The sequence below is a fragment of the Cimex lectularius genome, unplaced genomic scaffold (genome assembly GCF_000648675.2).
Source record: "Cimex lectularius strain Harlan isolate CLEC.00 unplaced genomic scaffold, Clec_2.1 scaffold49, whole genome shotgun sequence".
Classification (NCBI taxonomy): Eukaryota; Metazoa; Arthropoda; class Insecta; order Hemiptera; family Cimicidae; genus Cimex; species Cimex lectularius.
This window is the reverse complement of record NW_019392644.1, coordinates 1,585,344-1,613,046: the sequence shown is the minus strand read 5'-3', so window position 1 is coordinate 1,613,046 and position 27,703 is coordinate 1,585,344. Positions and strand designations below refer to the sequence as shown.

At 35.1% G+C, this 27,703-nt stretch overlaps 1 protein-coding gene across 4 annotated transcripts in view; it reads right to left on the bottom strand.

The window, feature by feature from the left end:
• Nucleotides 1–2,164: 2,164 nt before the first annotated feature.
• Nucleotides 2,165–27,703, bottom strand: part of LOC106666035 (BAI1-associated protein 3) — a 151,368-nt gene continuing 125,829 nt past the window's right edge. For 3 of the 4 annotated variants that reach the window (XM_014392909.2, XM_024230391.1, XM_024230392.1), the window contains 21 exons: nucleotides 21,021–21,189; nucleotides 20,830–20,967; nucleotides 20,701–20,745; nucleotides 20,479–20,635; nucleotides 20,220–20,426; nucleotides 19,695–19,898; nucleotides 16,784–16,908; nucleotides 16,611–16,718; nucleotides 16,405–16,542; nucleotides 13,421–13,472; nucleotides 12,906–12,944; nucleotides 11,161–11,309; nucleotides 11,006–11,108; nucleotides 10,763–10,945; nucleotides 10,603–10,704; nucleotides 8,110–8,328; nucleotides 7,734–8,055; nucleotides 5,294–5,503; nucleotides 5,116–5,239; nucleotides 4,855–5,060; nucleotides 2,165–4,799 (listed from right to left, as the gene is read on the bottom strand). In XM_014392909.2, the coding sequence (XP_014248395.2) occupies nucleotides 4,705–4,799; nucleotides 4,855–5,060; nucleotides 5,116–5,239; nucleotides 5,294–5,503; nucleotides 7,734–8,055; nucleotides 8,110–8,328; nucleotides 10,603–10,704; nucleotides 10,763–10,945; nucleotides 11,006–11,108; nucleotides 11,161–11,309; nucleotides 12,906–12,944; nucleotides 13,421–13,472; nucleotides 16,405–16,542; nucleotides 16,611–16,718; nucleotides 16,784–16,908; nucleotides 19,695–19,898; nucleotides 20,220–20,426; nucleotides 20,479–20,635; nucleotides 20,701–20,745; nucleotides 20,830–20,967; nucleotides 21,021–21,189 (3,095 nt within the window). In that variant the 3' untranslated portion in view covers nucleotides 2,165–4,704. The remainder of the gene's footprint in view (nucleotides 4,800–4,854; nucleotides 5,061–5,115; nucleotides 5,240–5,293; nucleotides 5,504–7,733; nucleotides 8,056–8,109; nucleotides 8,329–10,602; nucleotides 10,705–10,762; nucleotides 10,946–11,005; nucleotides 11,109–11,160; nucleotides 11,310–12,905; nucleotides 12,945–13,420; nucleotides 13,473–16,404; nucleotides 16,543–16,610; nucleotides 16,719–16,783; nucleotides 16,909–19,694; nucleotides 19,899–20,219; nucleotides 20,427–20,478; nucleotides 20,636–20,700; nucleotides 20,746–20,829; nucleotides 20,968–21,020; nucleotides 21,190–27,703) is intronic. The other variant, XM_024230388.1, reaches the window with a different exon arrangement.

Below are 27,703 nucleotides of genomic sequence, written 5' to 3'. Positions count from 1 at the left end.
ATCGAACGTCGCTTGGGCCCAACATTTATGGTATACAAAAAAGCATTGCTGGTTTAGCCTATTCAATTGATTTAAGGCAATTATTATAAGTTGATTATTTATTATATTATTGAGGGTACAAGTAAGTTTTCAAGATTTTTGGGGGCGTCGGTGGCCGCAACGGTTTAGGCGTTGACACGGCGCTCATCACTGTAAGGTAAAGGTCCTGGGTTCGATTCCTGCGGCCCAGTGTTCGAACCCGACATACGTGCAAATGGTTTTTTTTTAAAACACCTGCACCCCGAGAATTCATATAATCTCGTAGTTGAAATATCCTCGTAAAAAAAAACTTGTAGTCTTACCCATGACAAGAGTCCTTATGTTCTGTTTTTCTACCTTCTTCTTATTCTGCTCAAGGTTGAAGATCGATGATAGTTGCATGCATGTACGAACTTAGAAAAAAAAAGACAGGTGTTTTAAACATATACTTAAAATGCCAGAACAGCGTTGATAACAATATATTCCATAAACTTTTCAACATATTCCATACAAACATTATATATATATTTTTTGTCAGCGATAAAAGAATTGACATAAAGAATCTTTATGTTAACAATAATTTGTATAATACAATTTTATCTTTATTAGTATAATATAGATAGTATTTGTTTTTATTAGTTTGGCAAAATATAGTATTGACATAGACCATAGAAAATACATATATGTATTACATACATATATGTACATACAATATACATTAATAGTGAAGGCAGTTACACCAACATTGTATTTGTACCAGTTATTTTTTCATTTTATTTTTTCATACATATAGTTTAGCGTTCAAGTATACAAAACAATTACACATAATTTAATTCTTGGCGAGAGGTGTGTCTTAGTCAGTGCTGAGTTTTTCCCCGTTGATACGATGATAGAGGCGTGAAATAGGAAAGAAATGAGTAAAGCGAGTGAGATTTTTTTTTAAAGTTTGTAATTAATGAATGCTCTGGGGAAGACTCAATGCAACTGACTTAAGAAATCAAGCTTGGTTTTAATTAATATGTATTTATTGGCCCCGATAAAACATAAATAGCAAAATTAAGAAAACTTTTTTTAAAATTTAGTTTTATTTTTTTGAGCAAATATAAAGCAATGGATTTATAAATTCTTTTTAAAGAGAAAACTCGCCTTAACTTTTTTTAAATTTAACAGCTTCACCCTCACATACATTTATATATACATACATTTAATTTAGATAATTCCAATTGTTTAAACGTACACAATTTCCTTTATATACAGGGTTGACGTGCTTAAAAACAGCGTGTGCGATTAGAACAGTATAAAAAATTCATCTGACCGTGAAAAAAGATGTTTTACAAATTTGTTAGTTAATCAAATTGTTATTGTCGGATTCTGAGACGACCCTAAACGACTTCTACAAGCATTCTGTCCAAGGCTTTTTTTTGTGTTCAGCGGAAGCGAGAAAAAGAGGCGTAGGCCGCTGTTTTTAGCAAGAACGTTTATCTACCAGCTATAAAACTTTCACCTGTATACACAGTGGGGTGGAAAAAAAAAGGACAACGGAAGACAAAAGAACCGAAATAGCACTTGGTCGCAAAGCCACCGGCGGACGGGCTCGTGTATTTTTTCAAAGATATTTTATTTAGGCTCAAATTTGAGAACGATAAAAGGATTTGTAAAGATTAGGGTTGTTTGTGATGAACTTTTTAATCTGACATAATTGAGTTATACAATGAAAACCGGATCAGAGGTAGTTGCATGTTGCGTACATTCTTCGTGGTAAACCGTACTTGTTTTAGATGGGAGCAGTGACAATATAAAGACATACCTTTTTTCACCTCAAAGAAGCCGACACCTTATACCAAAATGTCTTTTCTATACCGACTTCCTTCCCCATCCCTTCAAAATCCAACGTATATAAACATAAAACAGCAATATCGCACTGGCACTCTCAACACGACACGCAAGGAGGGCACAATTACACAGAAGACAAACACTTTGAGTGAGTAGAAATACTTTGTTTGAATTTAAAATATATTTTGCATTGTATAAATTCACTTTTTTCCACATCCTAGATGTATTTGTTAAATGTAAACAATGTTTGTAAATCCCAGGCCCTGAAGATGATCTCAATAAAGAAAAAAACGTTCGCAAACCTTCATCACGCATCTCACGATTTCTGAATAAATAAAGACATACGTTCAGAAGTACAAGAAATTAAATTTTTTTAGGGATAGTGATATCCTCTTTTTACACCAGAAGGTTTTTTCTAGTTCATGATGCGCAGTAATTTTTGGAAAAAAACGGAAACCTAGAAGAGATAGAGACTTCGAACAGTATTTTAGTTTCATTGGCCAAAATAAAGTTTGGGGTTGTAAAAAAAGTTTCATGTATCTCATTTTGCTGTAAACCCAAGATTTGAGCACCATAATAGACAACTGAGCATGAAGATAGAAAGATGGTTAAAATATATGATTTTTAACATACAAGAGAATATCTTTGTTAACATTAAACTTTGTCCAGGCTTCATTTAAACTTAATTTGGTAGTGGCTATTGTTTTTGTAATACATGATTAAAAAAGAGACGGGGGATGAAAACAATTTTTAGATACATATATTTCTACGATTTCTATTTTTTCTCCTCCTAAAAATCACTTTCTGATGATGACAGCCTACCTCCATTTCGAAAAATCATTATTCTAGATTTTTTTATGTCAATCGCGAATCATTTACACCTGTACTTTCTATGGAAACGCATTTTATTTGAAATAGGCGTAAAATATTGTAATTTACAAAACGACATTCTATTTTAGCTCCGAGGAAGGCCAAATTTAGGCAGAAAGCTTGGTAATTGACAAAAATCACTCAGATGACCACAAGCTGATACACTGTCCATTCTATATGGAAAAAGTTATTGGTAAACGACATCGACGTTAGAGTGTAATTAAAAAAATACAGCTCTATGAAATTTTAAAATGAAATTTTTTAGCAGGTATTTCAGCAACGTGATTATACTCATGTACCCTTAAGGGTGTCGTGGTTGTTGAAAAAAAACCAAAAACATGTCGGAAGCTTTACCTTGTAGATGTTGATGTAAAAAGTGGAATAAACGACAAAATATAAGATAACTCACAAAAATACAGGGACTTGCATGCCTCTGTATAGGAGAGCAATGAGAAACGTCCCACAGCCGGCATGGACAACGGACTGGGATTACTCCGCCTCCCTCACATGATAATGAGAACAGCACAGAAAAATATCATTAGTGTTATAAAACAGAAACCTTCAATAGGAATCAAAAGACTAGGAATAAATCTAAAATGGAGAGATTAGAGATGGACCAACACTTTAATGAATGACCTCTCCATGGCCAAGAGATATATCTGGATGTTTAAGTTTACTAAAAATTTTAAATAATCTTAGGTACAAAAGTATGGGATAGAGAAGAAATACCTTTTTTAAGAATGGCACCATAAACTGGTTCCAGACGGGCCGGAGTATTCGGTCCTGAACCCATGGGAAAATACCCCAGTACCAGGGAGATGTACCCAATTAAAGGGTTCAAAAACAAGAATATAGCTATAATGTCAGATAGCCAAGCAGATTATCATTAGCTCAAAAATGGTGCTCATTGCAGAACTAAACTAATTAGGTCTGCAAAACAAGGACATGTGAGAGTAGAAGGCTACAAGAAAGTGGATTACAAGAAAATGGGCTACTATACGCTGATAGGACCCAAGCCCTTGTGAGGCATAGGAATCCACACTATCAATGAGCAAGTCAGACAGAAGGGTTAAAATCAAATAAAGGAATAATGGAATTCACTCTTGGACGTAACAGAGTGCATTCATGGAAGCAGGAAAAAACTGCGAACCTTATCAGAATTCATAACAGGTCACTGCAAACTAAATGGAGATCTGAAGAAGATTGGCATAACCCATCACGGAAAGTGCACAATCTGCAAACAATCAGAGGGAACACAACACACATAATAACTAATTGTGGTGTTACACTGCTCGCAGGAGAAAGTGCTTCCGGAGTAGAATGTAACCGTAGAAAAGATTCAACCACTGAAACCGGGGCATCTATCACATTCCTTGATGAACTAGGACTCTTTGATGACTATAGGACTATAGTCAGAGAACGAGGGATGCAACAGTTCTTAAATGGCGCAGTATAGTACATCTACAGCTAGCTATATACCTTACAGTGATAGAGAGAAAGGGCCACGGAAGCCCAAAAATCATGAATGAATTAGAATGGCTGGAAATATTTATTTTCTAATTTGTAAAGTTATCCTTTATAAACTGTATTATTTAGGCCATTGTTGAAGGTGTTATTGTTTTATGTATTATATTTTTAAAATGTCTTCGGAAAATACGATACGTTTAAATTTTACGTAAGCGCGGCTAGACCCGTTTTTGCCGATTCTAAAATTTCTCAAATTTAGAGGAAAGCTATGAAAAGCTAACGACAATGCTAATTGCAGCGCGCTTTATAAAACGAGCCAGTCCACCGGGGCGACGACATCTACAAGCGTTATAAAAATATTTACAACCATCATTGTAATTACCGTGAGAGTCGTGCTACAGCGAAAGATATAATTTTTTTTGTGTATTGTTTTGGTTGTTAAATACTGCCGGCGCAGCAGGCTGTGAGGAGTCTTTTCGCCCTCCCTGCCCTCGATCTTCTCGCTTCCCTATGCCACTATGAGGTGGCCATCCTCAGCTTCTGCTTCTTCACGAAATCGAGCGCTTGCTTGTCCCACGTCCTCGTCTCGAGGGTCTTCAGAATAGGGTGGTCTGGAAAACAAACAGAGTCAGCACGGAGATATAAGACTGCGTGACTTGTACGCACTTTTGTCCTTCTGCTGCATGAGAGGCAGTTCGATAAGTTTGAGTCCGTGGAAGTTGTCGGCGGAAGCGGAGCTCGACACGCCGGGGATGCTCGAAAGCGAGAGGAAACACTCACCGGCGAAATCATTCGCAGTGAGAACATCATGATCCATGACTGTAAAGCAAATCATAGCTCCTTCTGATTTACACTGGTCAAGCGTCACCGAGCTGCAAACCATCACTTTTAGAAAACAATTATTTATACAATCGTTTTAAAACGTACAACTCAAAACATTCGTCGAAATAAGGATTTAACGTCTTTTTTTGTACTTTGGTCTCTTGTTCCGTGCAATGTGGGAAGACGCATTTCGGGAGGAGTTCCACTATCACAAAAGGATCGCTGAAACCTAAAAAATCTACCGTGTAATGGCTTTACACTAAATAAACCTTTTAGAATATACCGTTTGGATCGAGAGGGATGACGTCTCTGGCGTTGAGCACTTCGACGCAGAGGCTGTCGTGGTGGAAGTAGGCTCGAACGGAAAGTACGCCGTACTCAGTGCTGTCGACGGATATCTGCTTGAACAGCCTCTCGGTGTAGTAGAGGTTGATGAGCTGTTCCGTCTCAGTCTTGTGGTATTGCAGTCTTTGCTCGACGGCCCTGTAGTTTTCTAAAAAATAACGAATTATTAATAATAACAGAAATTCGAGATGTATAACCAAAGGAAGGGCGCTCGTGTCCAACACTTCTTAAATACCAAGAAGCATTGCGGGTTTAGCCTGTTAAACAATTTTAAGGCGATTCACATGTTATGGCTTTTCTCCTGTCAAATTAATTCTTTTTAACGTCCGATAAACCTTTTATAATTCCAAATTAACCTTTTCTTTTCAACATAATTAATTATTTTATACTTCAAATTAACCATTTTTAATTTCAAATTACTCCATTTTTGCACCAAATTAACTCTTTAATTTGAAATTACCTTCAAATAAACGCAATTAAATTCCAATAAAAACTATTTTTCCTTTCATATTAACTTTTTTTTAAATTTCAAATGATCCATTTAAAACTTCAAATTAAACATTTTTAATTTCAAATTAATCCTTTTTTGCACCAATATAACTTTTTAATTTAAAATTACCTTCAAATAAACTCAATTAAATGCCAATAAAAACTGTTTTTACTTTCAAATTAACCTTTTTTAATACAAACTTAACCATTTACAACTTTGTATCCTTTTTACTTCAAATAATCTTTTTTTAATTTCAAATTAGTCCTTTTTTTTGCATAAAATTATTTTTTTTAAATTTGATATTACCTGACAATGAATTTAATAAAATTACAATAAAACTTATTTTACATTCAAATCAACCTTTTTTATTTGAAATTAACATTTTTAACTTTTTTTGTATGCGTCGGTAGTTTAATCAGCCAAATTTCTATCTTGAAACTACCATTTTTGTATTTCTTGGGTTTCTTTTGAATGAAGAAAATGAGTTTGATAGTTGTCTAGTTCCTGAAAAGAAACTCCAAAAATACAAAAAGCCAAAAACCGAAAAAGAAGAGTAACCCTTTATAATTAAATTGAAGGTAATTTCAAATTAACTCAACTTAATTCTAAAAAACCTTAATAAATATTTCAAATTAGCCTTTTATAATGTGCGTAACAACTCTTTTAAATTAAAAAAGACTTTTTTTTACCAAATCAACATTTTTAAAAATTAATAATTTCTTTAAAACAACAAAAAATTTGGGGCCTACCCATATTTAAAATAATCACGAAAAATAAAATTCCTGCATTTAATATAAAAACAAATCATTCTTCTTTTAATTCGAGATTTTTTTAAAAGTATAAAATAAATTATCTCTTAAAAACAAATGAAAAAATTACAATTAAAACTGATTACAATGTAAGAAAGTTGTATTTCTAACCCGTATATAAAAAGTTTTTTAATTTAATATTTAATTTTCAATTGTAATTCAAATACATATTTATATGGTCCCAGTTATTTTATATTAAAAAAATTCAAATTAAACGAAGAATATTTATTTTATATTTAATTTTATATAATTAGTAATTTTAATTGTAATTAGTTTATATTTTAAAATTAGTTATAATTAAACGAAACCTTTATTTCTTTATTAAAATGAAGATTTAAAATGTCTGTTATTTAATTATAATTAGTAATTTTAATTGTAATTAAATTTCATATGATCTTCTTGAAGCTAAATTATTTTATATAAAATAAAAGTCTCAAAGAGAGGAATTTTACTTTATCTTCTTTTATTTTTTTTTGTTTTTGTAAAATTTGTTTTAATGATTATAAGAAAGGGTTAATTTCATATCAAAAAGTGTTCTTTTCTAGTTAAAAATGATTTATTTAAGTTGGAACTAGAAAAATATAAATTGAAGGGTTAATTTGGTACCTCAATGGATTAATTTGAGGAAAAAAGCTATAGTAACTAGCATTCAAATTAACTATAAAAAATCAAAACATTCATTCACCAAATCTTAATATTTAATTTTAGACAACAAAATAAATTACAATTTTCATATTTAATATTACTCCGAGAGTTGAGATTTATACTTGATTGGCTAAACATTTCTTAATTTATAATTAAATATTGTAATTCAAAACGGTTATTTAAACGGCGAAAAACGCAACATAGATCGCATTAATTTCAGTGTGCCATAAATTCAGTATTGGCTCAGGTTTGGTGCGGTTCTATTTGATTAAGAAACTCCACTGGGCCAAAAAAAAAAACTATCTACTAATCAATTTATCTCTTGTGGTCGCTGCTGTGTTTGCAAACAACGATAAAAACAAAATAAAAAAACTGATTCGATTTACTACAAAGGATCCTCCTTGTGGTGCAAATTTTAAATATAAAATTATTACCTAGCTTGATGTTTTCGAGTGTGAGTCCTTTTCCGTCGGCGTGAAAAAAGTCGACGAGGATGTCCAGTGCGTCGTAGAGACGGTCGTAGAAGCCGGCCATGCGGTCGACAGCGCTGCCGTCCATCTGATGGCCAAGCTGTAGCAAGCAGACGTCCCAAACCGCAGAAAGGACCCGTTCAAAGTTCTTCGGTAGAAGGGCCGCGTTCAAATCCAGCAGGTGTGTGTCCAGGTATTCAAGAAGGGGGTTGATCGCGTCTTCCGTCGGCAGGGAGTCTGGCGACCAAGCAAGGTGAAACATTGCTTTCTTCAACGGTGAGCACATCTAAAAGCCAAAAAATTATAAATTTTTTATATTTAATATTACGCCATGTATTACCTTGACTCCGAGACGAGTGATGACCATCGTGATGTCAGCTTCTAGCTGGTTGACAGCTTGGTCGAGGATGGCAGTAATGGCTTTTCTCCACTGGTCTTTTTTAACGCCCGGACCTGCAGCGGCTTCAACAGCTTCCAAGACCGTCTCCATGCCAACTTCGTCCGGAATCAGGCTGATCGTCCTTCTCACATATTCCAAATCGTTCATCGCAACGCACATCTCACAAAAAAAATAAAAATATAACTATAACATTTTTACTAATGGTTATTTTTGCTGATATTTTTGATATTTAGGTCAAATAGAATAAGAAAGTAATAATAAAATAGTTATTATATACTATTTTGGGGTAAATCAGGAGTCGATAAAAATTTCTAGAAGAGGACTAAATCGTAAACCAAATCAAGTTCGGCGGGCCCAAGTTGAGACTTGAATAGATTTATTTTTTTAATAGGAACACCTACTTATAAAACAATTCTACTTATAGTTATTTTTTTATTAGGTGATATTTTATATACATTATATTTATAACCATTATTTCTTATAAAGTCCATTATATTTAGTGGTCTATTGACCAAATTACTTCTTTCAATTATTTAATCTTTTTATGTAAGGTTTTGGTTGAAATGAAAAAGCTAGTGCCACGACTGGGATTCGAACCCACGACCTTCGGCTAACACGCAGCTGCTTACCACTTGAGCTATCGACTTTGATCCACTCGGACACCAACTTCCAATCTCAACGTATAACCTTTTGATTTTCTCTCCTTTTTGCCATTTTTCATCATCTCAGTGGATCGAAGTCACGATAGCTCAAGTGCTAAGAGCAGCGGCGTATTTAGCCAAAGGTCGAGGGTTCGAATCCCGGTCGTGGCACTAGCTTTTTTCATTTCAACTAAAACCTTACATAAAAAGATTAATTTTTTCTTGTACTTAAAAAAATTCACAAAACTGTAGATTAATGAAAATGTGCACTGTGAAAAATGAATTTATTTCTTTTGAAACAATATTTGATCATACTTCCCAGTCAGTAATTTCAATAATTATCCTTCATGAAAATCAGTTGCCGTCAATTAATAAAGACATTTACATACTTCATCTTAAACGTTTTCTAACATGTCCCAAAAGTTCAAAAAATATGCTAAAATTTTGTTTTTAGAGTATTCTCGTCCTTCTTAAGAGCGAATCGCAGACTGTCTTTCTCAACTGAGAACATAGGGTGGCCGTGTTTTTCGACATTGAGAAGGCCTTCGGCAGGACAAAAGGTACGGTATCTTTCGGTAATGTCACATGTTCTGAGGGAGAAACTACCGTATTTGCTTAGAGATTCCCTGAACAACAAACAAGTTGATTTTTTTCGCACTCCATCCGAAAGAAAAAGGAATACCACACTTAGGTGAAAAGTAGCACCACTGAGGACTCTACGAGGCGTATTGAGCCAAGTGGAACCATAAATGATGCCATAGACGGCCCGTTGAACTCTCACCTTGTTTACTGTGAGACAGTTTATTTGATCGGTATTATCACAGAATAAAAAATGATCTCCATTTGGGAAGAATTTCCAAAAGAATTTTTCCTATATGAAAACAACTGGATTGAGATTTTAATTATATTATTCAAGAGGAATTTTTCATTAAACCAATTCATTATGATATTACGGACATTTTTAATTTGTTGAAATATCCGTTTATAGTTACTATTAGAGAAAAGAAAAGAAGTTTTATATAAATTCATGAAAGTCTATGGATTTATTTTTTTTAACTAATGAAAGGTATACTTATCGCTAGCCTTTAATGATAGTCGCGGTTTCTCAACGTAATTTTGAACATTAGTTAAACGACTATTTAGCACGAAATTGATTTATTAAAAAAATATAATTACTCGCTTTGTGCAATTAACAAGTAGCGAAGGTCTCCCGCCCAGATTTTGGCACGCCATGTAATCTATCTTAAAATTTAATTATACTATATGTTTTATAATATTCTAAACTGTATATGTTGTTACATTTATTTGCGAAATAATATTTTTTTACGTTAAAACGTTTTATCGATAAAAATTACGAACAGATCCTCTCGGTTTCGAAAATTTCTAAGGTTTTAATGAGATACTCATATAAATAGAATATAAATTGTTGAAATCGAGAGGAAGAATCAATGAAAAAACGAATGAAGTATTTTAGGAAAAGACCTTTTTCAATTTTTACCGACGTTTCGACCTTTATTCGGGTCATCTTCGGGCCTGAGTGAATTACAAAACATATGTTGATCAGAAAAAAATAGATGTAAAAATAAATTTCGAACCAAGTATTTAATGTATTTTGTTATTTATATATTTACATTTGTTTATTTATTCAGGCCCTGAAGATGACCCGAATTAAGGTCGAAACGTCGAAAAAAATGAAAAATGTGTTTTTCTAAAATACTTCATTCCTGACCGCTCCTCACTAAAAACATACAAAAATAATATAGCGGAGATGATAGAAAATCGGGTTTTTTACCTCATCAGTTGTTTTAAACGGTCCCGTGTCTTCGTAATAACCAGTGTCCTGCAGTTTTTGTTGTGTTATCTGACTGTAATATATCGCTCCACTCGATATACTCTATAAAAGAGGCACAATCATTTAGAAATTAGTCCAAATTAAAAACCATTACACGTACGTCTATAAGTTTATAAAGTAGGTTGTAAGACCCGACTAGGTCAGGCCAGGCGAGCTGCTTCCAGAATTCCTTCATCTGGTAGAAACAGGCCGACGTGTCAACCGCCGACGTGCTGTGCTTGACGATGTAGTCCCCCGAGCAGAATCTATTGAGCTCAGCAGCTTTTTTGATCCTATTCATCGCCTTTAACAATAAATTGAACGGTTCAATTGTCAGTGGAATAGATTGGGACGTCGGGATTACCCTGAATTTAGCGAGATCTAGCCATTTGTCGACAGCGGGTTCGAACCATTGGTAATACAGATGAACCGCGAGGGATTTCTTGTCCGGCAGGCTTTCCCTAAAGCTAGTAGAATATTTATAAGTGTAAATTATGCAAATACGGTGTTTTTAAATACCTGGCGAATTCTTGAATAGAGAGGTAAAGTTCGAAAATGGATGTGGCCATTTCCACTCCCGGTGGCATGACCGGGGCCTCGTCTCCTACTTCCGGCATGACTATCTGCTGGCAAAGATTGTGGATCTCTGGGCCTAGGTCGTTCGTCACCTGGATTTTGAGAAAACCCCGGTAAAAAAAAGTTGGGGAAACGTAAAAAAAATTATAAAAAAATGTATAACCATAGACGAAAAAAAATTGAAGTTGTCTCAATACAATAAACTACATTCTACTATTTTTAAATTGAGAAACAAAAATAAATTATTTTTCTATTTTTTTTGGTTCTTCTAGAAAAATTAGTTTCTACATTTATCCAAAAACAATTCTAACCAAGATTCCATAATGACTAGATTATTTATGGCTTCTAAGAGTTTTTTTTTTTTTTTTTTTAAACGAGGGTTCGCACCAGCAGAGTTCATATAAACCCTCAGGTTGCCGGTGTTTTTGAAAAAAACATTTTTCTGGTTCGAATGCAGGGCCGCTGGATTCGAACCCGGGACCTTTACCTTATAGTGCCTAAACCGTTGCGGCCACCGACGCCCCTCCTACAATTGACGTTCCATAAACTATTAGACAGGTGTCAGATATTAAATGGCAACCCTTTTTGAATGTTTCTACTTTACTTATTCAGATATCGTGAGATGCGGTCGGGTGTGATGTAGGTTTCAGAAAAACATTTTCTTTATCGTGCCAACGTTTCGATCTTTTATTGAGCCCTGAAGATGATCTCAATAAAAGATCGAAACGTTGGCACGATAAAGAAAATGTTTTTCTGAAACCTACATCACACCCGACCGCATCTCACGATATCTGAATAACTATCGATTAACGGTCACTAATCTCTACACATTTCTATTTTACTTTTAAACCTCTTCTTTAAAGAATCACTTTTGTTTCAGGTTTACTTTTAAGATATGAAGTTATTAAAGTACATATTGGTTTTGCAAGTAAGATTAATTCTTAAGATTATGTTTTAAGCTTATTTTTGATTTCCCAAATGTATGGATTGATTTGAAAGAATGTTTTATGTATTTGACAATTCATTTCTTTTTCGTCTTTCATTATAAACGGTTTAGGACAGAACAATTAAAAAAACAATACAACAATTATCTCTCTACAATCTAATGACATTTAAAGCTGCCAATCCAGTTGCTAAAAATAAAAAAACTTTCGAACGGAAAACGATTATCTTTATTGTCGCATCCGCTTCACTCGTCGACTTACCTCTTTCGACCGACAGCTAATATGAAATACAATGCGTTTATTATCTAAATTTCAAGTGCATATTGACATTTCACACGTCTATTTATTAAATAATTTCGACATCCATGCTTTTAAGCTGCTATGCTGCGACTATAAAGCAACAATCGTTCCACCTGTACTTACATATCGTGTATTAGCAGAACGTTTTGTTATGTTTTTATATATTTTGCTTATATTTATTAGCTGCTAGACGCATCACTAGACACTCTGGACTTAATATAATTTTATAAAAGGGTTTTATTTTTCGTATATGACTGTTTTGCCGTCTAGAAAAGAGGAGCAAAATGTTCTAGTAACAATGAAACCTTCCAGTGGTGCGTTTTGCTTTAAAGCGACTCTCATATAAAATTGAAGAAGAGAACAAAAAATTAAGAGAGAAGGCGAAATAAAAAGAAAGAAAAGAAAACACGTGCCAAACTGAAAAATCTGTCGCTACAAATATACCTCGATCAAATCCAGGTTCCTTGTCAACTCTCTTGCCAACTTGAAGTGGGAGTAAAAAGGGGAAAGAGTAAGAGAAGTGAAGAAAAAAGGATAAAAATAAAAAATAAAATCGTTATAAATTTCCTTTTTTTATTTCAAGTTTTTTTAAGGCTCTGAAAATAAAAGAGAGCGGTATCTGTCAATGTGCCGAAGGAGTTTTTCTTTTCTTTTTATTGTGTCCTGTTCACAAGAAAACAGTCTGATCATCATGTCGCAGCTTAGAAAAACTTGTGTATAGAAGAGAGAGGTTCATGAAAAATTAATGTGACGTATTTTTGTCGTTTGTCCCGTCTCCAGGCCACCCCCAAGGGGCTCTTTTATACGGCACATTCACAGATACGAGAAAAAAGATTGTGAAAGCTGACCTTGTTTTAAAAGTTTTAAAAAGGATATAGGCGCAATATTAAAAAAATTGAAAATACAATTTTTCGCTTTATTTTTGTACAGTCGGCTAAGGTGAAAAAAAATTTGCATACCAATTTTTCAAGTTGTTTGTAGATAGCGCTAAAGTAGGGAACTCCGTTCGTGCTGAAACAGAAATATAACAAATATTTCTTCAAGAATAACAAAATCCCGGTTCTACACTTTTCAGGGCAGATAAGTGGAAAACTGACAGCATGATATATCGTAAGGAATATTTTTCAAGTTGTGCATGTTTTTCGAGGCGTGCATGTTAACAATAAATTACATTTTTTCCTTTGTCGATATGGTTAAAAAAATTCGACTTTCATATCTGTCACTCGTTCCATGCTTCAACTGTGGATGGATTTCTGAATTAACTATGCATGGTGTCTCGTTTTTATATGGCCCGGCTGCATTTCTCTTGAACAGATAACGTTATTAAAAAACCAAAAAAAAAAAAATTTAATATTTACTATGCAGTTGTAAAAAACAAATAAAAAGTTAAATAAAAAAAAAATATTTACTATTGTAGTTTTGGTTTAATAGTTTTTAGTCTAGTTGCTTGCAGGTGTGCCACAAGGGTCAATACTAGCTCGGCTGTTGTACACAATTTTTACTTCTGATATGGTCACAAATGAGAATACACTTACCGCCACGCATATGACAACGTCATATTAACAAGTCATCCCCTTTCTACACAAGCTTCACTTATTTTACCAAACTCATATCAACAATTGAAAAATGTAGCAATCTTTGGAAAATAAAGTTTAACCCCGCAAAGATAACAACATATCACCTTGGCACACCGTCGTCAGACTTGTCCTAGCATAAACTTACACAATGGACCTGTTCTTCAATCCGCAAAGTTAACAATTTAGGACTTACATTTGATACTATTAAAAAAAAACAGATACTTAACAAACGATTTAAAACGCTTTATTACCTACTGAACCGACAATCAAAATTACCATTAAAATCAAAACTTTTGAGATTTGGATTCAAAACAACCTATTTGAATGTACGGGTGCCAAGATCATGGACCAGCCAAATATTCCATTAGTCAAAGCTTACAGAGTTATCAATACAAAATTTTAAGACTAATTGTTTTTGCCCCTTTTTACGTAAACAATAACGCACATCACAGAGATCTTCACATGCCAATAGTGTTTTCATCATTAAAACATATTACAGACTTTTTCATAGTAAATTACAAAATCACAAATACGATTCCCCACAATTACCACTCTGAAAAGAATATGGATAAGAGACTGGGTAACTTTCTCTATAACGCCCGTAATGCCAAAAACATAATTTGAAATATAATCTGCTGGTTGTATATAATACATGTACAGTTTTAGAAACAAATAAATGAAGTAAAAAAGTCTATTTTTTAAAGTTTTATCGCTTTTTAAGATATTGATTGTCTGGATACTTCAGAGCCAGTACTACGTTGAAATTTTAAGTGAGAACATTATTAACTGTTTCAAGAGAATTTTACTGAACACGACAGCGCAATCAGATTTTAAATTGGCCAAAGAATATCAAAGTTATGTCACAGAATGAGAAAGAAAATATTTTCATTTATTAGTTATTATTTATTTTGTTTTTATTTATATTGTTTTATTATTATTATATTTTTTACAAGCGTTCGCAACAGCAGAAGTTATATGAACCTTCGGTGTTTTTGAAAGATCAAACAAAAACCCATTACTAATTATGCCATCCCGCAGCCATGCACTCGAACCCGGAACCTTTACTTTAGTAATGAGCGGGTGGGAGCTCCTAAACCGTTGAGGTCACCGACTCCCCCATTGTAACATCATTAGAATAATAAATAATTTATTAACTAATAAGAATTACAATTTTTCACTGCCTTAAATCAATTGAATAGGCTAAACCAGCAACGCTCTTCTGTATTGCATAAGTATTGGGCACTAACGCCGTCCATTTCAAGTTTTTTTTAACGTGAGTATTACCCTCAGGGTCCCGGTGTTTTTTTTTTGGGGGGGGGGACATTTGCAAGTATGTCGGGTTCGAATGCAGAGCCGCTGGATTCGAACTCCGGACTTTTACCTTACAGTGAAGAGCTGTGTCAACGCTTTAACAGCTACGACCACCGACGCCCCTTGTTATTATTTTTAGTAATTTGTTCTGTAATTTTAATAAAAATTCTGTTTTGTTTTTTCAATAGGACATTGTTAACAATAATGCACGTGAAAAACATAAAATTACAAACAATTCTAATGCGAGAACTGATTGAATTGAATTTCTTGGGATGATGTTGATAGGTCTGATAGCAGTGGGTACGCACGTTTTTATTTCATCATTTTCGATCATGAAAAACAAAAAACAGGAACGCAGATATATTTGAAACATCCATCAACATCATCTTAAGAAATTCTTAAAACCAACTAACACCAAAATAGCAAATGAAAATACTTAATAATAAAAAATTGAACAAAAAACGTGGATTCCACACACACACACGCACGCACGCACGCGCGCGCGCGCACACACACACACACACACACACACACACTATTAAAACAAATTGGCTGTAAATTAGATATAAAATGCTGAAGATATTACTTGATGAAAGATCTAAACTGACATTACTTAAAAAAAACTATTATATATTGCTCAATAAATTTTTATTGCATGAAAATGCTTCATTTTACTTCACCAATCTACTTATCAATATTGGAATAATTGTTTATTTGTTTGTTACGATTAAGATTCAACATGGAATTTATTTAGGCGATGAATTCAAACGTAAAAAATGGTAGGCTTATATAGTTAATTTTATTAAATACGGTCAATTAATAGTAAATTTCCTGATGTTATGGACAGAAGGTTCTTTGTGTTCACGCACCATTTGGTTTTCTTTTCGTTTCTGGGCGTCCCATAGGGGCGCACTCACCCCTTTTCAATTCTAATCTCGTAACCCAGGTTGGGTATAAGCGCGTTTACCCTTTCAGTCTTTCTAACGGCGGGTCATAGATTCTACTCTGGATTGATAAACGGATCCGGTGACACTGAAGATTGAAAAATTGCCAACCTTTCGAACATAGGATTGTAATGGTCGATTCCTTTCTGCAAGTCAACAATCAGAGCCGTGATGAGTTTGACGAGTCCTTGTATCCTTGAATCCGGGTCTGCTCGAGCTACGGAGATATTTCTGTGAACTTCCTCGTACCTTATTTAAAAAAAATTAAATTAAATTAAACAGTAATTTTTTCTTTAAATTAAAGTCTAATGTCCTACCAGTCTAATGTTCCTTTCTTTAAAGAGGTGATAATCTCTCCCCTAATCTCCTTGTTAAAAGGGCAGCATTTCCAGAAAGCTTTCATATTCGCCAGAAGCCCGAGACATCTAAAAAAATAATAATGCGTAAGGAAAATAATTATAATTAAAAATATTTTTTTTTAAATAAGCACCTGAGCAGGTTTTCCAGTCTGTTCATGGAAGGCCTGTGATAATGAGGAAAGTACGTCCTGTGGTTTTTAATCAGCTGAAACGCGTACTCCAAAAACGTGTTGAAAGATTCAGCAAGATACTCCTCCTGTTACAGTTAAATTATATTTTTTTTACAGGGAAAAATTCAAATTCAAAAATTATGTTTTTAAAGGAGAAACCGGATTAATTGGACGTAAGTTAATTCAATTAATAAAGGGGCAAAAGTAATAAATCCGTTGTTAATGAAAGAGCCCTGTGGGCACCCTTTGAAAGTTAAATGCCCCGTGGTCTGCTGATGCGGGGAAAAGGAGATGGGCCCGTAATTAGAAATTGCTTTGCACAGCGTAACTCCATTTCAACTCAAATGATCCGTCGAACGGTAGCTCAAATAATTTTAACATAACATATAAAAGTTTATAAATTTAAATTTTCAGCTTGCGATCGTTTTACTCCGCCGGTCTCCGACTTAGCATAAGTTAGGAATAGTTGCTAAAATAAGTTAAAAATAGTTGTAAGGAATGTCAAACATATGCTGCAAATAAGGCAGTAGATTTGATACAAAGAGACATTTCCCAATATTGAAAAAAATAGGTAATAAAAAAAAATTGTAGGTTGAGATGGTGTCTCCAGGTTGAAGTGGTGGCGCAGGGGTACTGATTCGAAGTAGTGGGTTCGAGTGACGCTCCTGTCACTAATTATTCAACTCAGCCTTACTTGCATATAAAATAATAAATCAATTTAAATAAAGAAATAGAGGAGTTATTTAGTGTGGGGAGGTTGTCGCGGATACAGTTCATCAAGCTAAAGGCACTATATATTAGAGTCCACGTCACCCTGGTGGACGTTGTATATTCTTCACCGGATGCCTATCGATTCGGATCAGGAATCTGCGTGACAGTAACTCCTGACAATTATGAGTTATTGCGCGCCAACCCTTGCAAGAATGAAGTTCATCTGGCGCACTAGTCTTTGCTTTTTCTTTCCTCCCCACCGTTTGGGAAACCGGTATAAAAGGTTTCTTATTTAGAAAGCGAAATCGGTCAAATCGAAGACTCATCCTAGTCAACTAGAGAATTAAGCACTGTCGAGTAGCCAAGTCGAATGGAGAGCTGCGGGAAGACGACCCTGGACGACTGCTCGGTGATGTACAAACTTGTATTGGCGAGCATCTTTTGGGGTAAGTTCTCTTGTGAATAAGCTCATCTCATAGTTAGAGTAGTGGTTGACTTACTGTTGTTTGACGTTTTATTTGAGTTACCATATTAAGACGAGCCAGAAACAATAAATGTTTACCAATATACAGGGTGTCCAAGCTAATGCGCCCACCCTTTGCGGTTCTAGATAGAACACTATGAATTGAGAATCCCCTTAATTTTTCATGTATTTGTTCATGTAAGTCGATTTATTTTTGTCGACCTCGATTCGGCATAAGTCGAATTCAAATTCTTAATTTTAAATGAGAACCCCCATTTTTCACATTTTTCTTTGAAACTAGATATTTGGCAAGAAAAATGAGAACTGAGTTTGATGAGCAACGAGGGTTTGCAACAGCAGAGGTTATATAAACCCTCGGGGTGCCGGTGTTTTTGAAAAAAAAAAAACCGTTTGTAAGTATGTCGGGTCCGAATGCAGGGCCGCTGGTTTCGAACCGGGACCTTTACCTTACAGTGATGAGCACCATGTCAACGGTTGTTGCGGCCACCGACGCCCCCTTTGCACTGAGATATTAAAATCGGTCCAACAGAACCGGAGGTATGATTATTGAAAATAGCCGGAATGCTGTTCTAATGCGTTAGGTCAAAACCACTTTCGGTTTTCGAGGCGAAGAACTCCTCACATCCTAATTTGACATCTTCATAGTTTTTGAAGTTTCGGCCTTTCAAAAATTGCGCCATTGACCGGAAAAGACCATAGTCCGACGGTGCGACGTCAGGGTTGTAAGGAGGGTGGGGACATTGTGAAAAAATATCTTGGCTAAACGTGAACGATGGGCAGGAGCGTTGCCTTGCCAAAATATCGCTTTATCCCGATTGAGCAAAGCAGGGTACATCTCTTTTAAAACCCCATATACTCTTTCGAGTTGTTCACAGTAATGGGCCAATAGCCCTGCTATCTGGAACTAGCTTAAAGTGCAACATACCCACATAATTCCACCAACACAAAGCATAATCTTTTTTCCAAATCGATCTTGGCGAACCTCTGCTTGAATTTCTTGGCTTCGCGGTACCTACTGTTTTCGGTACATAGTATTTTTAAAAAAATATGTTTTTTCATCCCTCGTTACAATTCTCTTCCAAAATCTATCATCTTTTGGATTTCGAAGCAAACTTTTACAGATATCAACTCGTTGTTGAGCTTGGGTAGCTAAGTCATGAAGATCTGATCTGGGTCGTATATTTCGGGCATTAAACTTTTTTAAATGGCGGCTTACCGTTGCATTTGAGTCTGCCGCCTTTGAACAACAAAAATCAGCGAGGATGTTAGATAACTATCATAAAAAAGAAGTTCTGCTTAGCTGGTAAAGATAATACAGTGTAATAAGGTAAGATTTGAAGTGAGTCATTTAATTTGAATTTCTTCCCACCGATAAGACTTGAAATATAATTTTCGCTCATAACTGCAAAGATTAAAGGTTACCACTCCGTCCTCATTTTACACAATTTCAGTCTTAAAATTAATTAATCTAATCTTCCTTCTAGGGCGGGAAAAGGCAGACAAATTTAATAATTTGACTTTATCATTGTAGATAGTTTTGCAAAATAACATTTAAAACTAAACTTAGAAAATATGACTGTTGACGTTAATTATATGGCTGATGAGATTAATAGATCACAATAAGGTTTTTAAAAAGTTATTTGAGAGTTTTAATCCTGGAAAATTAAGTTCGAGTACCTCTTGACGAGTGAGTGCTTCGTGCGGCCAGGCGTGTTCCAAATTGGAAAGGAGTCTGGCCAAAACTTGCGGTTCGACCCCGTTCAAAGCAGAATAGGCGATCCACCGTACTGCGGATACCTGGAGATCAGTGAGATCGCCTTGTATGGCGTGCTGGTGTAAAATAGAAAGGGCGACGTGCGGTAGTTCCCCCGTCCAAATTTTCTGTAAAATCAATAATAAAATTTTTCCAAAAATAACTTGGGTCTGACATTTAACTACAAATACGAAGTGATTTTTGTTTTTGAAACAAGCATTCGACTCTAATGAGCAAGCATGTTTAAATTAATCCTTGGGGGGAGTGTACAAGACCGTTTCATGTTACAGACGTATTCAATAACAATGTCTGTTCCTTAAAGCCTCGCGGTTACTTTACGGTTTACCCCGTCGTGCTTAAACACCGTGAGAAATCGGCTCAACGAGAGAACACAGACATGGAATAATCATTCAAGCATTTTCCCGGAATGCGAATTATTTTCAACTTACGGATTGTGAACGGGACATCTCGTAGTTTGCGAATACGGTCGTGAGTTTGACCTGTTGTCTCATGTCTTCCCAGTTGTCCTCCTCAGACGTGCCTCTGTCTTCTCGGGTCGAGAGCCAGAGTTTTAAACGTATCCGGCCTTGGATGTTCGATCTCTGAGTCCTAGCTTCAAGCTTGTACCAGCAGTCCAGGCCGGTTGCGGGTATATCCTGTGTTTGCATGGATTATTTTTAATATATATTTTTTTATATTAGACCTTACCTGTAGAGGTACGTTGACACAGCCTAAAAAATCATCTTGCGATCCTGACCTGGCGCTCTGGGCTATCTGTTTGAAAAACCTTCCGAGGCCTTTAACGCCCCTGACTTCGTTCAACTTAGACACTGCGTCGAAAACGGAAGACTCGTCGTCATGATCCCTTCAAAGAGGTAAGGTTTCAAGAAATGGATAAAACAATTATTGATATAATTAGATTAAAAATACCAAATATCGAGGTGAAGTATGTCGGTTGTCACATCGTCTATGTCGCTAAAAAGAATATAAAACAAATCTCTCTGAAATTTCTTTCTTTAATTGATTTTTTCTGCTTCTTCTTGTGCTTCTATAACTTACAATCGGAATTTTTCATTCCACCTTGGATTGAGGGTCTGCGGTCGGACGGAAGTGGCCCTAATGAACTTTGCGGGGACCGCGGAGGAGATGCTGTCCCTGTGCTCCCTCCGGTCTTTCCTTTTGAAGCTGAGCCGGAAGCTGGAAAAGTAGACAGATGGAGGACATGTTCTCGTGCCGATGTGCTCGCTTACCTGTGGTGCTTACGCAGTTTGTCATGGTGCTGTTCCGGCTTTTCCGGAGGATCCAGACCGCCTTCGGACATGGCCCGAGAGGCCGCCATTCGGGGGCAAGGGCTCGGCGGAGGAGGCGAGGCCATCGCCCCCGGCTGGATGCCAAGCATGCAGTACGGATCTGAAAAACCTGGTGCAAAACGAAACGGGTCAGCGATTTCACATTTGCCCCCTTCAAAACACGCACACCACAGGTGCTCAAACTGATAACCACCTCCAAGTTATCTGCCAAAATCTCTTCTTATTTACAAATATTCTAACTACCAAAACTATCAGACATAAACATTCCCTTTTAAATTGTATTTTTTTGGGTGATAGTCAAGTTTTAAACTACATCCAGTGCTTTTTAATTAAAAATAGTGCTTAACAAATATACGATAAGTGCTTGAAAACAACAATATACAACCCGACCTCTCACCTCAGATGAAATTCGTTACCGATTTATAAAACATATTTATTTACCATGTAATTGGGATATTTTTTGGACTTCGCAACGTTTTTGTGTTTATTAATTTAACGGAATGAATGTAATTTATTAGCGTGAAAGGAAGAGGGACTGTTTAACTCCACCCCCAGGATTATCGAGTACTCTGGGGGAGTGAATCTGCCTGCATTTTTTTTTTGATCGGGTGTTGTTTATGTTAATTTAACGGAATGAATGTAATTTATTAGCGTGAAAAGAAGGGGTTGTTAACTCCACCCCGAAGATTATCGAATACTGTGGGGTGAAGAATTTCAATTTTTAAACTTAAAAATTCCACTTAGTCCTGAGGATGTTGTGCGTGGTTTGGCTCTTATTAATGATGGACATTTCATCAGGTATGCGGCTATTGCCATAGGAGTTCCCTACGGAACACTGCGAAACGCCATCAGACGTTTTCGAGATACTGGGTCCTACCATAGAAGGCCAGGTTCTGAACGGCCTAAGGTCACAGAACCCCAGGATGACAGTTTTTTGATTTTGAGAATTTTGCGAAACAGGCACCTTACTGTTGTTCAAGCAATTCACCAGTTCCAGGAAGTTTGAGGTGTCCAAATTTCTGAACGCACTGCTCGAAGAAGATTAAATCAGTATGGACAGATGGCTTTTCGCCCAGTAAGAGGACCAGAATTGACCAGAACACACGGAGTTGGAAGGCTCGCATTTGCTCGAGAACACAGCCTTTGGTCTTTGGACGATTGGTCTGCTTTACTTTTTACACATGAGTGTAGATTTGCTCTACGACCTCCAAATGGGCTTAAAAGGCTTAAAGGAGTGTGGAGAAGGCGAAATGAAAGGTACGAACGTGTAATTTTTCCTAGAGACAACCTTTTCAACGTAGCTCAGGGATGGTGTGGGCGTGAATTTCAATGGAGGGTCGCACAGATTTGGTTGTTGTTCGTGTATGGTCTTTGACGGCTACTCCCTTTGAGGATGAAATTTTGGAACAACATCCGTTGCCTATCCTCCATGAAATTAACGACAATCCTATTCTAATGCATGATAATGCCCGACCACATGTCGCTCGCATAGTACAAACCTTCAACAGCATAACATCAGGGTCTTAGCCTGGCCAGCCCGTTCTCCAGACTTGAACACCATCGAACATTAATGGAATAACCTCAACAGACGAATAGAGCACGTCCATCACTTCCTGAACGATCTTGAAAGGACTCTTTCTGGAAGAATGGGCTAACCTCCAGCAAAGAGATATTTCCAGACTGGTTGAAAGTATAGCGAGGCGTTTTCGAGATGTAATTAAGGCAAGAAGAGGAAATATGCAATATTGAAATGTTAATTAAAAATCTTAACAAAATTAAACCAAATTTTATCTGTCCGTCTTTTTTAAACTTTTTATTTTATTTTTAATTTTCTTTAGCAATTTACATTTTTTTTTGAAAACTTTTTTAGACAAGTCTCAATTAGTAAACGTTAAAAAACGTGAAACTTTGATTAATATATAAAAATATGTACAATTCAAGTTATATTATTTTTTGCCTGTCAGTGTATTTATCAATTAATCTATCTAACGTTTGGATTTCCTGTGTTCTTCATCATTGATTAATTATAACAAAATTAGCCATATATTTTGGCCATATTGTTTAGTCATATATTTTGTAATAATAGACTTTTTTATTTTTACTCTTTTTACTTCTTGTTTTCCATTATAGATTAATTATTATTTACGTTTAATCCCTAAAAAATATACCCAATATTATTAATTTTTTTTATTTTTTATAAAGTAAAGTCCTTTTAAAACAGAAAATACAGTTTTATACCATTTTAAAAATAAGAAGATTTCTTATTATCGTAAAAAGAAATTATTTATTTAATAAAAGTTGAAAGCTTCGGTACAATTAGGCTTATAATAATTCCCTGTTACGTTTTGTTCAATGTGCAATTTAATATTTTCTTTTAGACACTGTATTAATTATTAAAATCCCTGACTTTTTTCTTTAAACACGAGTTTTTCCATATTCTGATCCAATAGGATGTAATGCGTTTAAAAGTGAATTAGCTGTTCATTTTTGCTGGCTCGGGGCCTACAAATCTCGTAAACTCTTGTTTATCATGTTTTACCATTTTAATTCCCTTATCCCCCTTGGCACCCAAGTCGAAAAGACTTATCTTTCGGCCAGATATTAAAGTTGGCACACTCCCACATTATCACAACTTATTTTTTGGTTGCATAGAATTATTTACAAAAAACCAATACGAGGACCAAAAAAACATTTTTCTCGCAATATATGATATAAACCGAGACAAATTTAGCCTTCCGGCAATTTAGTCCTGAATCGGCAATATTGAAACTCCTGTTGACCGAAGGTACTAATTAATTACTCACTAAACAAACAGCAAGCTACCGTTTCACAAACATCACTGATCATCATCGATTTCTTGCGAGTCGAACTAAACCACATTTGTTTTTCCCATAAAATAGGATTTACACGATTAAATATATATTGGATTTATACTATATTCTACATACAATCAAATTACTATGACGGGTTTTGTTGGGTTGAAGAATTAGATAAACCCAATCCATCGTTATTATCATTGGAAGAAACAGGATGTGATGATGATCTATCCTTCATCAGTTTCTTCGTACAAACCACCTTTTTCTATTTAGTCCGCGTTAACTCCTAGTTCCTGCTTTATTCTTCTTCACTTTGATCACAGGATGTACGGACTTCACTGAGGAGCGTAAACTTCTAATTAGTTTTTGTGACTTATCTTCGTTTAATGAGATCCCAGGTATGTACACCGACCATCCTACCGTAGGCTACTTTGGTTCTGCTCTGCTGATATTTTCCCATTCCTTTCTATATATATTATTGATATTTTCCTACATACACGATCTCACTTTTAAATCTTTTGTACTTTTCCTTAATATTAGCTTTCGCTGTTCTGACTAAATACAGAACTATAGTTTTCAGACGTTCCTCCTTATCCGGGCCTCCAATTTATGGAATTTCCTTCATCACATTATTTTTCCAGGCAAAATTTAATTCTTTATTATAAACAACCAAGGATAATCACAAAACACAACCAAGAAGAACAAATGACAAAATCAAGTAAGGGAAAACCGTAGTTGTTTTTAAAAATTTTAAAACCTTTTACAGATAAGCTCCTGCCCAGTGGATTTAAAATTATTAGTGTCAAATGTTGTAAAGGAAGAAATTCCAAAACGTAGCAGGTTACGAAAATGTCGGTCCATGGTACTCAGAGTTATGTCGAAAACGAAAAAGGCCATGCCGACAAGAGTACGTATAGGTCATAGAATATCAAGGGCACTTTCTGGTAAGAAAGTCACCTCATAAGTGCCTGTTAAACAAGGATAAAATAACAGCCAAGTACGTTCTTCATTATAGAATCCTTGATATATATATATATATATATATATATATATATATATATATATATATATATATATATGCAGGCAATATTTTGGCATGACCTGCAGTCTTGGAGCGGGCACAGATAGATGTTCACGTTCCTCAGGCAATGTATATAGTGTTTGCGTTGTGTTTAAGTTAATTTATTGGAATGCATGTAATTTATTAGCTTGACAAGAAGGGGTTGCTTAACCACTCCTGTAAATACGTACTGCAAGTTTTGGTTCCAGTCTGAAGTTGAAAATCTGAGGTACAAACCAAAGGCTAGCATTTTAATCTATTGACGTAGCGTAAATAAAAAAAGCAGAGGTTCAGAAACAGATCGAACGGATGATGGCTGGATAGTAAAAAATATGCTTGAAAAATGAAAAAAAGAAAAACACGCAGAAGGCCAGCGATGACCTCAGCTGTTTGTTGGCCCATAAAACTTCCAAATTATTTATGTTCTAAGAAAAAAAAAATCGATTGTCTGACATAGGAAGTATGCCTGTATGACTGGACGTTACATATTTCACTAACCCTAATGAAGCAAATTTTGTTAAACATTGTTTATATTTTAAATAAAAAATGATGATATCAATATTTCATTAAAACAAACTGCAACGAATTCTTCCTTATCGACTCCCTGTTCGTCTCTGAATTGGTTCTGTCAATTATGATAAAAAAAAGTAAATAGAGTATTCAAAGTTAATATAGAAGAGCATTTATAAAATGTGGATATGCATAATTGAAATCAGTCCATATTTGTTTAGTTGTCATAATTGACCACATTAATTATTCCAATTAATTATTCTTTTGATCTAATAAATGAATTTTCTGTTCGGCTGCCGAAGGTCGTCGGTTCGAATCCCGCTTGTGTCATTAGTTTTTTATCTCAACCAAAAATCTTAAATGAAAAGAATAATTAATTGGAATAATTTAATTTTTTTCAGAAATTGGTTTTTGATATGGGTTTTTCCCTTATTTTCACTTTTCCCCCCTGAATTTTCGTAGTTTATTGAAAGTGGACCTGTCCAAAAGCATAAATCGTTCTTTAATGGCGTGTACGAATTCATAAACCAGTGAGGGAATCGAATAATTAATTGGAATAATTTAAATCTTTTTCCGAAATTCATTTTTGCTATGTTTTCTTTTCCCTATTTTCACTTTTTTCCTGAATTATCGTAGTTTATTGAAAGTAGTTCACCCCAAATGCATAAATCGTTCTTTAGTGACGTGTACGAATTCATAAACCAGTGAGGGAATCGAATAATTAATTGGAATAATTTAAATCTTTTTCCGAAATTGATTTTTGCTATGTTTTCTTTTCCCTATTTTCACTTTTTTCCTGATTTTTTGTAGTTTTATGAATGTAGTCTAGCCCAAATGCAGAAATCGATCTTTAATACAGTGTAAGAATTCATAAACCAGTGAGGGAATCGAATAATTAATTGAATAATCTAAATCTTTTTCAGAAATTGGTTTTTGACGTTTTCTTTTCCCATATGTTCACTTTTTTCCTGAATTTTCGTAGTTTACTGAAAGTGGTCCAGCCCAAAGGCATAAATCGTTTTTTAATGGCGTATAAGAATTCATAAAACAGTGAGTGAATCGAAGTGGAACAGTGGAAACGGGTCAATATTTTATAAACACGATGAAAACCGTAGCCCTCTCTCGAATATTTATTGTAACCAGCGTCAGTACCGACGGTTTTCTGCCCCTTTTCCAATATTCCGAAAATAATATCCCGTCGGTCATTGATCGGCTCGACGTTTCTCTCATCCATGCGATAATAATTGCGTGTTTGCACTGCCGACGGGCTTGACAGTAATGAGGCCCCCCTCAATTTCACCCCCTGTACAGAGAATATTGGCCAAGTTTCTCGAATTTGTTTATATTGACTCAGTTGATCATCAGCCGCCCCCTGAGGATGGGGGAGGGTCGATCAGTTTTATTGATATTTCGAACGTTTGAAGTATTCTTTTCAACTTTGCCGGCGTCCGTTTTAAAACGAAGCCACAGGACTTTACGTTCAAAAGGAGTACGATGATTTAAGACGGTCTAATCCAATATCGACGGATCATCATTATGTTAATGTTATGTAAAAATACTAAACTTCTATACTCATTTAATTAAAACTACTAAGAAAGTCACCAATTTTGAATAAACCGGCAAACCTAAACCTAGAAAACAAGAAAATAATCTTTAACATAACGGCTTTGTATGCCTCCTTTAACTTACACAGCTTTAATGAAACTATTTAGCCACAAACTTAACTAAGTAACTTTAACTTTAAGTAACTTTGAAACTTTCTCAGATAAAGTGGAATTGTTTACATGGCCTATGCATTAAACAACCCGTTTATATTTATATATGTGTATAAATTTTTTTAATTCTGGCCATTAAATTCAATAATAAACAAAACCGATTTTTCTTTGTAAATGGTGAAATTAGGTGTTTTCGAGGTCGTGAGATCATCTTCAGGGCCTCGGATTTATAAACATTGTTTAACTTTTTGTAAAATTTAAGGTGATTTCAATAAAGATCGAAACGTTGGCACGATAAAGAAAATGTTTTTTCTAAAACCTATGTCACACGACCTCCAAATAATCATCAAGTAATGGTCACTAAACACCACACATGTAACAGTATTATTTGTGTAAAAAGTTAGAGAATAGGTTAGATTAGATCTCCATTGTTGTCCAGAGCTCCTCATTAAACTTAAGGCTACCAGATCCCAAAGTTTTTTCAAGGACTCCGTGCGTTTAATTTAGACTCTGGCTTTCTCT